This window comes from Colius striatus, chromosome 1 (assembly GCF_028858725.1).
Source record: "Colius striatus isolate bColStr4 chromosome 1, bColStr4.1.hap1, whole genome shotgun sequence".
Classification (NCBI taxonomy): domain Eukaryota; kingdom Metazoa; phylum Chordata; class Aves; order Coliiformes; family Coliidae; genus Colius; species Colius striatus.
The window spans coordinates 123,799,778-123,814,401 of NC_084759.1; the positions used below are offsets into that span (position 1 = coordinate 123,799,778).

The window sequence follows — 14,624 nt, forward strand, 5'->3', positions numbered from 1 at the left end:
AAAAATGCTATAAACCAATTAAATTATAATAGAAAATAACACTTCTCTTAGCTGAAGGCATTCCTCCCAGGGTCTGTTCAACATAAAGGCACGGTTGGTCATGTTGCGCAAGATAACTGATTCCAAAACGGCTCAGTTTTACAAATGTCAGATTAGGAAGTTTCCTCTCCATATAATTATAGTTCCAGTTGATTGAGCTCCAAATTTAATGAAGTTTGCCTAACAAATGCCATGCTCATTCTTCTAAATAAAACAGAACATCCATCATGAGCTAATGGAAAGGATTTAACAGCGAAATAGCTGAAGTATTAACAAAGTCATGCACACTCTGATTAGGCAAAGAGTATTACCCTAAAGGACTGTAAAATAGTAGGTCAGATTTATATTTAGGTAGTCTTCAGTTTCCTGACATTAGAAGTAATTCCTTCACTTGATAGCACATAAATACACAGTCCGAAAGATGTTGCAAATCATATGAGTAAGTGTAAACAGCAAGGCCATTAAAAGAAAAATGGTCTTCTCATGTAAAATTCTTTCTGTAAGCCAAAGCACTAGATGAAGAACTGGTTTGTTTATACCATTTTAAAGTCTCATAAGAGACTATCAAAGTACAGGTAGACAGATCATTATGATGTGTTCCATGACAAAAGGAACAGGAACAAAATAAATAGCCCATTTTCATTATACAATAAGTACAGAGATTTAGAAAGTCTCATATCAGCTACAGGATTGCTTAGTGTATTTATTATATGGAAGCAGAAGAGACTATGAGCAGCGAGGCACTAGCATAGATCAATTACAATCAGAGAAGACTATGAAAATTTGAGACACAGACACATTATATAAATAAGGAACAAGATTACAAATTAGAACTTTAAGCCAGCAAACTTAAGTCACACACTCCAAATTGAAAAGTAACCATCAGATAAGTGCTTCACAGAAACTGTAGTTATTTGACTTGTCACTTCTATCTACCCCTTTCTTTGGGAGGCACACACCACACACAAACATCATTGCTTCATTCAAAAAAACACTTCCATGGGGGTTTAAATTAGTTCAAGTTGAGGGCTGAGCAGGTATTCTGGGCTTGTCTGGGATGGAGTTAACTTTCTTCGCAGCAGCCTGTATAGTGCTATGTTTTGGATTAATGACTATAAAGAAACCACTGTTGATAACACACCAGTTTTGGTTATTGCTGAGCAGTGCTTGCACGGCATCAAGGCTTTCTCCCCTGCTCCCCTTGCACTGAACAAGCCAGGACAGGCAACTGGCTGCAAGGGAACACAGCTGTGACAGCTGACCCAAACAGACCCAAGGCATAGTCCAAACCATATTAATATCACACTCCGTGATCAAAGATGAGTGTGAAGGAGGTAGTCTCACAGGTAGCCATTCCTTGAGGACCAGCTAGACTTCAGTCGGCTTCTCATAAGTGGCAAGTGATTGTCTCCGCGTTACTTCTCCCTTTTCACTCCTTTCTTGCACTTACAAAACTACTCTTATCTCAACACACAAATTTTCTTGCTTTTATTTTTCCTATTCCCTCCCCTGCCTCACTGAGGAGAGAAAAATTTCATTCTCTTCCCTCCCCCTCTGTCTGTCAGTGCTCTAACTGGTCTGTGTTTTAAGTGTGTTAGTGTCTTACACCACACTTGGTATCTACCCAGAAACCTGTTAGAGAAGTAACCAATCTGAAGGAAACATGGCCTATTCAAATGGATCTCTTATTACCAAAATGTACACTAGGTCAGAGCAAGGCTGTTACAAATTCAAGGAAACCAGTCTAAGTGGAAAAATTACCATAAGGCACTCTGTCTCCAAGGAAAGTCATATGCAACATGCCTAATAGATACATGTAACCATTCCTATCCTCCCACCTTACACAGTGACTGTGCAAAAGGAAGTTATTTTTTTTCTTAAACAGAAAACATAGCAGATGAAATATCCAAAACTAGAATGCTCATCAATTCATTTACAGTCAAAGTAAGGTTAATATTTCATAAAACCAGTGACAAAAAAAAAAACACTAACCAAATCACATACCACTCACGAATCTAATAGAATCTCTTATTCTTGTTTCCAAGCATAGTCTGCAGATACCACCACCAGCTATGTTTTGAAGAAAGCTGAGGGAATTGGCAAGATTGCTCAAGGAAAAACAAGCAGTTGGATATAGTAAAAGCATTTGGGTTGTTACTGAAGACAACCACCTCTATATCACACAAATTGCAAGTATCTCTGTGTCATGACATCCCTGCCATGGAAATAAACTCTAGGAAGCAAACTTCTCTTGATAAGCATTGTAAAGCTGGAATCTATACTTAGTTACGTGTAGAGACAAGAGATCTGGATGCAAGAAAATAGCTTTCACTCTCAAAGCAGCACAGCCAATGGTATGACCATACTGACACACAGAACTGTCAGACAGACCTCATGTGCCACAAATAGTACTGGTTTCAGCCACTCATATCCTGTATCTTGTTCTTGTTTTTTTTCAGGGCCCTGGACAGACATCATTTACTGGAAGCAGAACTTATTCCTCCTGATGTAGAATGCCTTTGCTTACTGGTATGTTTAACTGGGGTTGAGAGGGGAGGAACAATTTGCAGGAGGAATCTAAGAGTACCAAAGTTTTGAGGGACAATTTAACTTAGGTTACATTTCTGCTCTGGCAGGTGATATGAACTTCAGAGTGGTTTGGCAATACCGTCAGAGAAACCCAACAATAGAGGTGTGCTCAAGCATAGAGCAGATTTCACCACAGCGATTCCAGAAACACAAGAGGAGATGTAAAGCCTTCTCAAGGAAGTCTGTCCCCCTAGTACACTTTGAACAGGGAAGATTTATTACTTTTCACATAGGCGGGTGTTTTAAGCCCTAGCAACAGAGTAGAAATACTTCATTGATAAAACTCAGCCTGACATTAAATACAGAGTTATCACAGTCTTAAAAAGTAAATATTCTTGTCATGGATATTCCTGCCTGCCCAGCTTCAGAATGGCTGAAAAATACAGTCAAGGAAAGACTGTACCAAACTAGGTAAAAGTACGGCAATTTCTACTCAAAAAGATTCAAAGGATTCAAGACTGTAGCAACAGGATTTCTTAAGGTGATAGACAATTATGGGCACGGTAGAAAAAAAGATACAACATGAAAATTAAAAGCAAACAATTATCAACCCAATTTTCTGTATCTCTAGTGAGGCTCTGACAATAAAGGTGTCATTGCTGAAGCATACTTGTAAAATACCTTAATGACTCACAAGGAACAAGATAGTGTTTAAGAAAATTAATTATATTTTTGAAGAACAGTTTAATTCCTACGTGAAACAAGCACCTCAAAATTAGTCAATGAAATGATACATTTCATAGAAAACTGCTATGTATGATTTCAGTTCAGACATAAAATTCAATGAATAAGCCTCTAAGTATCCATGAAGAAACCAATTGCTTTTAACATTTTAGACTAATTAAAAAAGCAGAACAAAAATCCAAGCGTGTTGATTGCTTAGTTCTGTTAAATTGCTGGTAATAGACAACATGAAAAGGAGTTCCTAATCTTTGGTACCAGACAATAAAGTATTTTAGCATATAAACAAAATTAAATAATCAATTGTAATGCTTTCCTTAATTTTATAAATGAGGAAGTAATGGGAAAAAAGCACTGAAGTGTATGCTAGTCTTTGAATCTATTAAAAAGTGGACCTGCAGGTAGATACTATTAATCAATAAACTGCTGCTTAGATGGCTATGTCCTTAAGAACTAAATTTTAAAACCTTGAGTAAGAATTTATACTACAATAAACCTTTCTCTTCTCACTTGATTGCTTAACTTTTCCCTCCAACTAAATCCTACATGGCCCTTCAGTTTAATTCAAAATTCATACAAGCAAGAGTTGAATATAGCTCCTCTAGTATAAAGTCTAAATATCCTCAAAAATATATTTGGAAAGGACTTAGCATATTAAGACCACCTCATTTTGATTTTCTATTTTTCTTTCCAATTATTTCCTTCATATTTTTGTTATTTTGTTTTTCAGCACAAACATAAAACTAAATTGCTGTAGATAGGAGGATGACTGTGTGCAGACTAGAGTTACTGGAAGATCAGGATCTACTGATAACTGAAAGACGACAGTGTCAGGAGAGAAAGATTAGGATTAGCTTCAGCAGGAAAGGAATGAGGTATAAGAGATGTCACTGAGTACAAAAGAGAGAAGTGTATCAGAAGGAAGGCAATAATAGGCAAAAATTGAGTGGTGATGGCAATCAGCTACATATGCATGAAGCAGCCAACCAAAACTAACCAAGGCCACAGATGTAGGGCAACTCCATCTTAAGAAATTAGGAAATAGAAGACTGAAGGGAAAAGTATCTGTGAATGATGGTTCAGAGTATATAAAATCTAAATACAAGCAGCTTAACTTCCCAGCAGGCAAAACAAGATTGATGTTTGACTGTAAATAGGAGAGCAAGATGCTACCTGGATTTGGGTATAGTTGTGACCTGTATGCAGAAATCTTACATATGAAGCAAGCTAAGTATTGATATTCCAAGACAGTAAGAAATATTATTTCTTACAGATAATTGAAAGCTAAAGTACTTTATCAGCTAGTCAGTAGGAAAAGGGTCACAAAAAACTTCACACCTCTAACAGTCATCTGTTACATAAGCTTTCCTACCTTTAGATAAAAGTTTGGGCCACTACCATACATTTGGTCTAACCCACACTCAAATTGTCTTTTGCTGGAGAGCAGATAATTCCAGTGTGATAACCATAAAACTTCCTCTGAAAGGTGCAAACCTTGAGCAAATGGTACTAGTGTTAGACACAAGCACAGCACTTAACTCACATGGTTCAACTGTTTTTAAATTATAGTTGCCTCACACATCTGCAGGCTTCAGAAGACACCAAAGTGTACTTACATCTTCCTCCCACTTCGTATGCATGTCCATGTAGCTGTCCTTACCACACTTAGCTTTAGAGCTAAATCCTTATTTAGTTGTCACATCTGTTAACTTAATATTTTAACACAGTTCAAAATAGACTGCATAGCCTTCATTTCCTTATTATACTATGTTCTTAACTCCAAATGATACAAAACAAGTTTCAACTCAGGAACAGCATTCCCAGAACCTAAATAATTTCCAAATCAAAACAAACGAGTCCAAAGATTCCCAACGGGAAACAAGTATTTTTTTTCCTCAGAGTAAACCATCTGGTTTGTAAGAGAAAAACAAGAGAGGATGCTATTAGAGGGAATAAATACTCTCAAATTGAGTTTGAGCCCTGAACTCTAATAAGGACTTAATTTCTTCATTACCATTTGATGTAGATGTTTACCTCACTAGTCTATAAGGTAGGTATGTTTACCTAATTCCACTTTTCATCCGTGCAAAATTTTCAAACCCCTGAATAATGCCACAGGATTTAACATCATCAGTTCAGAAACAGGTAAAAAAGCCACTGAGAAAAACTGACCTAAATGTGTTGTACATGAGCTAATATAAATTAGGTGAGAAGAATTCAGTGGGAATACTGTATTATTAAAAAGAAGATGACAACAGCTGCTTGTGGTGAATTATCCTGATATGCAGAGACACACTTGTGACAGTTTGATGACACAGTAATAACATTCAAAAATACTCTTAGCTAACCACAGTTGTCTTTATGGCACCACTACTGAAAAACAGTTGAGAGAATGCACAGCCAGATCACATCTTGACTGCATATATTTACAAGCCTTCAAGAAAAAAAACATTCTGAATAAACATGACATCTATTGCTGTAAAGCAAAATAGTGTTTGCAAAACACTATTTGCCCAATTAGCATTATCAGAAGACAGCTTTAATTGAACTGAGGAAAAGTCAGAAGTTTTGTAAAGGAAAGTCTTGTCTTAGCATCAATGTTAGTGAACTTCTTATGGACAGAGAATATATACAGAAGATATGGAAGAGCATCCCTTCACAGAGGCTCTTAAGAAAACTAAGCTGCCACAGGACAAGAGAAAATTGTTCTCATGTAGATAAAAAATTGTTTAAAAGAAATAGCATAAGTGTACACAATCAACTATCACTGGGGAAACCAACAGTCAGATTCTACAATGGTGAGTGCTTTTTCAGGAAATCATTTGGAAACATTTATAAATCATTGTATTTATAAATTACTGAGAAGTACCATATACAATGGATATGGATTTTGAAAATGAATGCTACTGCAGAAAAGTTACCCTATAGTGAGTTTCTAGAATCCAATAGGAGTCTAAAAGATACAAACTATTAGGAAAGAAAGAATGAAGTTTTAGTCTTCCAAAAGGAAAAAAAAAGGAACTTCAAGAGATTCAAAGAAAGGAAATAACCTACAGAATGTGAAAAAAAAAAGTGTATGAGAAATGACTTAACACCCTCCAAGTTAGAGGCAAAAAATGGAGGGCATATGCCATTCTAAAAATTCATTAATGGCAAGGAAGAGATGAATAATGGGTTGGGTTTTTTCCAATACAAAACTAGTCACCCAGGACAGTGAGCAAACTTCAAAACAAAGAAGTTTTCTACACAATATGGAATCAAACTACGGAACCACACATAATGTGATATGGTGGGTGCTTTTAATGTCTGCATAGATTAAAGAGCAGATTGGACAAAACCACAGAAAGATAAGCTAAAAATGATAAAGCTTCCTTCCTCTGACCACAGAAGCACTAACAATACACAAGTTTTAAGCCTGGAGGATACTCTGAGAAATGCTCACTTATTATAGGCTTTTCTTGCTCTTATATTTCTTCCCTAGGTACCTGCTGTGAGCAAGTTCTAAAGGATGAGTAATGATCATGTTTGATCTTTCATCTGACCTGAATCAACTTTTTTTGTGTTATGAGAAGATTGTTCTAATTCAAAATTCATCCAGCAACTCGAGTTCTGTTCTCTTAAAAATTTATTTTTCAAAAATTTGTGTTACTGGGAAAAAAACCCCATATTCAATGCCCATATAATATTCAACACTGTCTGCATGTAGTCACTCACTACTGATTTTACACGACCTGTCCTAAGGGCAGTTTCATTTAATTCAAAATTGAATAGAACCTGATCAACAGAGATTGCCCTGAAATTTGCATTGGGAAGTTATCTCTCTTTACTAGTTAGCATGAATGTATTTTCTTTCCCCTTTCATTTGCTGCAAAACGAGGCAATGAGAGGTAGATTACTTGTGCACATACAGTTAAGATTAAAAGAACTGCTCACCAAGTAGGTTTTCGTCAAAATAACAAATCAAGAACATATTTGTTGACATATATACCTTATTTTTTTTGTTTTCATTTATCCTCCACGCAGATTAAGAGGTTGAAGATATGCACAGAAAAACGATGTTGAACAAAAGTTGCTTCTGCTGTCTGTCTTTTCATTGGGATTTTACAATGAGAAGACACCAGGTTTGAGCCATATTTTCAAAAGGTCACTCCTCAGTCTTTAGGGTTTATCATCTAGTTTCTTCCTAGTAAAACCATATGACTCCAAAATGTTTATGTTTACAGCTAAAAAAACGCAGAAAAACAAAAGGTCCACCAAACCTGACACCTTTGACACTCAATCATGTGAGCTTCAAAAGTGAATGATAACTAACCAGATGACAGCAGATCACAGTGTCTGAGAAGCTCAGGCAGACCAATAAATGTTATGATGACAGATGACAAAAATGTTGAATATTAATTTAAAACAACATCTGTTAAAGCATTTTCTTGTAGTGCTTACAAGAAATTTTCCATCTTTTGTTTTCTAGACCACAAACTGCACAAAGAAATCACATTACTCTCCCAAACTATCCTGTACTTGCGAAAGGAAAAACAGATTTCTTTGCCTGACTCAGCACCTTCTTGCAACAGCCTCACGCCCTTGGAGTCTGACAAATGCACTTTCTCTGTGGGGCTCGGAAGCATCATTGCTCTTGCTCTTCAGCATGGCAGAGAAATGCACTGTCAGATCTCCACAGCTTAGCAACACCAAGATCTGCAGCAAAAGCTTCCCACTCATGGACAGTTGGAAGCTGGCCCAGCAACTTTCCCCCAGGTCATGGGTGTTTATCAGAAATCCTGGTAGCAAAAGACTAAAATGGGCTATGCTGAAAGCCAGGCAACAAGACACACTCAACAAGGTGGTAGAAACCAAGTATTACACTGTCAAGTTAAAAAAAATCAGTTTACTGCCTGCCCCAACTGAGCCTTTGAGTTATTCCCTTGGACACATCTTGCTCGTTAACCAACATACATCTCGAAATTTCATTTTTTCATATGTATGAAGTAGCAGCACATTATGTTGATGACACTGAACATGCCAGAAAAAAAGCCCTCATAAAAGAGAGAAGAGCTTTATTTGGTCATATGTTAGAAAAGAGATATGACACTGCATTGCAGCCTTCAGGCTCTGGTAGGTAATACAAATGCAACTTCACTGACAATTTTCTCTTCCTCCTAGAAGATGTTATCCCAGGACAGGGTTGGCAGACATCTCAGAATAAATTGATCATTTACATGGCACATAAGATTACAGGAGTGGCATGAAAGCACTACAGATTCATGATAAAGTTCTAGTGTGACAAAATACAACAAAATAACTCCACTGAGTCCTTGTGTATGAGAATGGGCATATCTGTATGCAAGCATCTACATTTTGATCCACACCATTACCATTTAGATGTACTGGTTTTGGCCAGGATAGAGTTAATTTTCTTCATAGAAGCTGGTACAAGGTTGTGTTTTGGATTTGTGCTGAAACCAGCATTGATAACATAGGACTGTTCTGGTTATTGCTAAGCAGTGCACAGCATCAATGCCTTTTCTGTTTCTTACCCTGCCCCAACAGTGAGTAGGATGAGAGTGCAGAAGAAGTTGTGAGGGAGTATGGCCAGGACAGTTGACCTGAACCAGACAAAGGGCTATTCTATACCACAGTATATCATGCCCAATATACAAATTGGAGGGAAATGGCCAGGAGGGCATCAGTCTGTGGGTGGTGAGCAATTACACTGGGCATCATATGTTTTTTTTCTTGTTTTTTTTTTCTCTTTTTTCCATTCCTTTTCATGTGAAGTACTGTTGTATTTTATTCTTATTATATTTTTTTTTTTAATTACATTGTTCTTATCTCAACCTATGAGTTTTGTTTTCTCTTCCAACTCTCCAATCCTATGGAGTGGGGAGTGAGCAAGTGGATAGCTGCATGGTGCTTAGTTGCTGGCTGGGGTTAAACCTCAACAACAGCAAAGATCTTTTCACACCTTTCAAAACATATGTAGACATATCTGTTTATGTATGTGTACATTATCAGATCATCTTTATGTAATGCAGCTCATCTCTAGACCAAATACATCTAAATGCAAGGTTTAGAAATTCACTATTAGTAACATGTAAGTTTACAGTTTTGCAAGAGTTTGTATCAGCACTTTGTCAGGCAGGGACTTACTATCTGACAAACTACACATCTTTACTGTATGTTTCTTGGGCAATTCAGAACACTGTCCTCAGAAAAGCTAGAAATCATTGTCTATCATCTTATCTTCAGATGCTTTCTGAACTGAGAGTTCTGAAATTTGTTGGGGGGAGTTTCGTAATGTGAATTATTTGAGAAAAGATTGAAGACTGATACAAACTCACAAGGACAAAGTGCTCAGTTTAGCTCACAATAAAGCATTCCTAAAGCTTGTGCTATGGTAATTAGTCCATAAGATATTGAAGTAAAAGATGTCACAAATATACAAAGTTTACAACTCTGAAGCATATCTGGACTAGGTAATTTTAATGGTGTTTAATGTTCACTTAGAAGTCATCAAACAAGTGCAGGGACAAAAGATCTTAAAACAGCATGTTTCAGATGTTACCCTGATCCTCAAAAGCAAATCCAAACAGATTTCATTACTGCAAGAGAATTTGACACCACCATCAACTACTCCGGTTTTCAGTAAACCCAGAAAGCCTTCTGAAATAAGCTCAGTCATGCTTGCTCACTATCTTACATGCCTCATTTTCTATCAGCCTATTCACTTTTCCTTTTGGATTGAAATGACAGCTTGACTCAGATCCCATACAACCTCACCTCTGCAATAACACCTTACAGCTGTCAAAATTATTCCAGCAACTTAAGCAGCCCAATAAAAGAGTTAACATTTTTTAGCTTAGCTGCTACAACCAGTAGCCAAGCTGTATATAAAAATTTAAACTGTAAAAAGAAATAACTTGCCTTTTCCACTTTATCTTATAGGGCAGGAATAAAGAATAAATCTTTGTATTAACAATTCTCTCTCTCAAAACCATAAAACTTGCTCCTATTTTTGTGAAAGTCATCACCCCGTTTCACCAAAGAACCTACAAAGGTTTGTTTTATATGTCATCTAAATGTAAATATCTTCAAAAGCTCACTAAATCTATGAATTCCCAGCCATACTTTCCCACAGTGGCACCATACCACTAATACTGTGACTCAGCTGTTCAAGATTTTAACTACTGATTGACTACACAGATTGATAGGCAACATTTTTAGCAGGCTCTCCTTTATAATTTACAGTAACCAAATCAGACATCTCAGAAAGACTAGCAACAGTTTCTAGTTGCAGGTCAACTAAAGTAACACCAGAAGCTTTTATTGTAAAAGTCAAACTAATAATTGGATCAGTCTGCAAATGTTCTTGCTGGCATGCTTCAGTAAGGCACTGAGCATCTTGCTTTAACATTTATCATCTTTCCTTATTTTTTTTTTTACTGACTTAAAGCTAAGATTTGTGAGAGCAAAGCAGGCCACCTCCACTCCCCTTCTGATCCCAGGCTGAACCCTGCTAAGAACAATGAAGTTCCTCTTGGCATAGATACAGATATATACTACTTCAGAGGGAAAGAGGAGTCCATCATGGAAGATTAACAGCTTATTTGACTTTAAAACCCAATCTTGTTTACTTCATTTGAGAGCTATCCATAAACCTGATTGCCTAAAGATTCATGTAGAGAGTTGCAGTGTCAACCAAAGACATCATCTCCTTGAAGAATCTCACAGACACGGTACGAATTGGAAGTACAACAGGCTGCAGTAATGGCAGAAAATAATTTGGGTCAAATCATCTTTGAGATGAGTAATAAAACCAGGTTTTGCTGAGCAGTTTTTTATTTCAAAAGAAGAATTATGTAATGCTTCTATAAAGGTAAATACCAATGGGACTGGCATCATTAAGTAATAGAGATTGGTAAAGTACTAGCAATAGCAACACAACCCAGGTAGTTCTTGGTACCAGGACCAATTTTTTTCCTCTCCCCTTCCCATTAACCACCCACCAAATCAACAAGAGCTTGGCATATACTAAAGACTACATATTTCAGAGAAGTTTTTCATATCAAACAGCCTTCAATAGAACAATCGTAACATGATCTAGCTAAAAATTAAATGGCATAATACAGCATCTGGATTTTAAAAGGACAAACACTTAAAGAGAATAGGTTGTTAGCGTTAGTTGTAGTAGGAGGCTCAGAAACTTGGATGTGGAAGAAGCCTGCAATTTGTTTCAGACAGTAATGCCAAAAATTTCAAAGAATGAGCATTCCAACGAGGAAAAAAAGTACAAGCTCTCCAGACTCATTAGGATACATGTTAGAAACAACCACAGGAGAAACGTAAAGAAAATAAAAGACTAAAACCGCAACTCAAAATTACTTCAAAATACTGTCAGCCACAAAAAAAATAGAAAAACATTTTCCTGATTTAAAAAAAAAAAAAAAAACAACAACGCTTCACAGAGTCTGCATTACAAACTAAGGCTAATCTAAAATTATCCTTTGTGAATTAAGCAACAGAACTAACTGTATGTAAATTCAACAGCAAAGTTCACACAGACAAACATTAAAGATTTTCACCATCAGACCCAATTTTTATCAGCTGGAAAAAAAGAAAAAGGAAAGAAATGAGTTAGAGATAACCTACAACTAAATCACAGGAAGCTTCAGAAGATACTTTTCTAATAGAGATGAAAGCAGTGCCAGTGTACAAAGTAGCAAAGAGAAATTACCTAAGAATACTAGATAACTATGGAACTGTAGGGGTAGCCTGTGCCAGTGCTCCCTCACTCTCACAGGAAAGAAGTTCTTCCTTGAGCCCTGAACTTCATGACTCAGTCACTTTAGCTGCATGCACTCTGGACCAGTCCAAGCTCAACTTTAACCACTAGCCATCAAGGTTATGTGTTTTGCTCTACCAGAGGATGAACCAAGAGAACCTCCAGGGCTCAGTCCTCAATAGTTAAAACCAGATTTTTTGAACCATCAGTCCTACAGAACTGGAGACAAAAAAAAAACCAACCTGGTTCAAGTGCCAATAAATTCTTGTCACTTTCCAGTCACTATTGTACTTATTCCATCCCAGTGCACTTAGACCAAAAAAAAAACCAGTACTGGTGTAGGTCACTAGTAAAGTCATCTAGTCTAATCAAGATCAGTTTCTTGATCTTTACCTTCCTCATGTTTCATACTATTCTAAATGCCATTTGTAATACTCAGATTCACACTCTAGCGCTCAAACACTCTCAGTCTATCCCTTGAATTTCTTCAAAACCTGCCTCTCACCTCAAAGTTCTGTTTTATTCTTTCATTACTGTCCACAGGTCAGGATCCACAAGACACACATCATTTATAATGTCACTTTTCACCTCATCCAGATCTTTTTTTAAAAGTTTAGTGAAATTGGCAGCACTAGAACTCTTTCAGCATCTCATGTGTGCATTTTGTCTTTTATTACATTCTCATGGAATTAAGCACAAAGATCTAGACAAGATCAGGTTGTATTTTTAAAAAACAATATTATGTTTTATTGTATCTCAAAATATCATCACTGTATTTTAACTTTCATTTATATATCTGAGTGTGTACACAAAGTAACAGTGCACATAGTCACAGACTAGCTTTTGCAACAATAGGAAGACATTACTCCCAAAAAAAGATAGTTTAGTACAGTAATTCATTGAAGTACCATTGAAAGAATCAATATGCTTCTACATCAACACTTCAAAGTATTTATATTAAACAGAATTTGCTAGGAAGACATTCAAAGAAGATGCATGGACAGAAATAGTAAAAAAACAACCGAATAGACAAAAACAATATAGCCTACCAAATATGTTGGTGGAATGTCCTTTCCGGGCAATTGGTTTGAGCTCGTTGTGTCCCCATCCATATTGCCTATAATTGTCCCAGGCATGCTTCATCATCTAAGAGACAGAAAAAAATGGGTTTTGATTACATTATAAAACTACTTTGTTTGAATACAATATTATACTCCTTATTTGAGACTTCACCTTTCACAGTTATCCCAGCATTCTGATAATTACTTTGCCACTATTTCTGTTACAGAAATCAGAATATAGAGTACGGATAAATTCAGAAACAACTTCTATTTGACTTGAGCTGTAGAACCTAAATGCTCTGCATTAGGTAGTTTTGTTGTTCTTTCTCTTCCTTAAATTTACACACAGACATTTAAGCATAATGAATCAGTGAAAAATAATGGCTAACATTTAAGACACTAACCAAAAGAAAAAATATCTACCAACATCTGAAGGATAAAAAGGATACATTTACACTGGTGTATCCAAGTATGACTAAACAACTTTGCAAAAGGCATAATAAATTTTTTATTAGCAATACTTACTTGACAAAGATACAGTCTCTACCAAAAGGAATGCCAAAAGCTTCTCTCTTTAGAAAGCATAATGAAAGCGGTATAAAATTATTACTAGTTGCTCTACAAAGTATTCTCAATGCTTTTTAATAGTGGTTTGCACCTCCTCATACGCCAAGTGCATCTAACAAAAGGACTTGTTGACCCACAAGTATTAGTTGTGCACATCAGATGCTATGCAGTGCTTTTACAGCTTTACTAAAACTTTCCAAAGTCCTTGCTTGTTGGTATACAGCAGAAATTCAGCAGCTACCAAACTGCAAAGCAAATGCAGTTAAAAAAAACCAACTTACACATATTGTTACCTAAACATATCAAAGCAAGTAATGGAAAGAAATTGGATTCTGAAAGAAACTGCCCCAGACTCATGAACAGTTAGAAACAAACCTGTTCTAAAACAACATTCATGCATCTGTATCCACAACATAATGTACATTTTTATACTGCATCTTAAAACTGGTATTTAAATATTGTTTATATAAACAAAAAGCTCAAGGAAATGTACAGTAGTTAAGTCATGGCCTCTACAAGTTTGGGATTTGCTCTCTAAGAGGAGAAACTGTACTAACGTAACTTCAAGACCAATACCAAACCTTTAAGAAACTGATTATATCAGGGCAAGGGAAGTTTTCGCTATGATTTACAAGACTATTTTTCTTATTTTAATCAGAGTCACCAGAGTCACAGAAAACAGGAGAGAATAAGCAGATGCTGGCTAAAAAGTGAGATGCAGCCAGTTGCCTTAGCAGCACTACCTTATGTAGAAGTACCTCTCTTCTCTTACTAAGTTCAGAATTTAGTGCAAGTCAGCATCTGGTAATCTCAAATCTTTCAAACTGCATCTAAACTGCCTGCTGAGATGTGCAAAACAAAGCCTCCGTCTCCCTACAACCATCAAGAGATCCCTGTCCAAACTAAAC

General features: G+C 36.4%; 1 protein-coding gene across 1 annotated transcript in view; it reads right to left on the minus strand.

The window, feature by feature from the left end:
* The window catches only part of MAN1A2 (mannosidase alpha class 1A member 2), a 146,423-nt gene that overhangs the window by 87,261 nt on the left and 44,538 nt on the right, over positions 1–14,624 (minus strand). Inside the window, exon 3 of the mRNA XM_062005630.1 lies at positions 13,138–13,234. Coding sequence (XP_061861614.1) covers positions 13,138–13,234 — 97 coding nt within the window. The remainder of the gene's footprint in view (positions 1–13,137; positions 13,235–14,624) is intronic.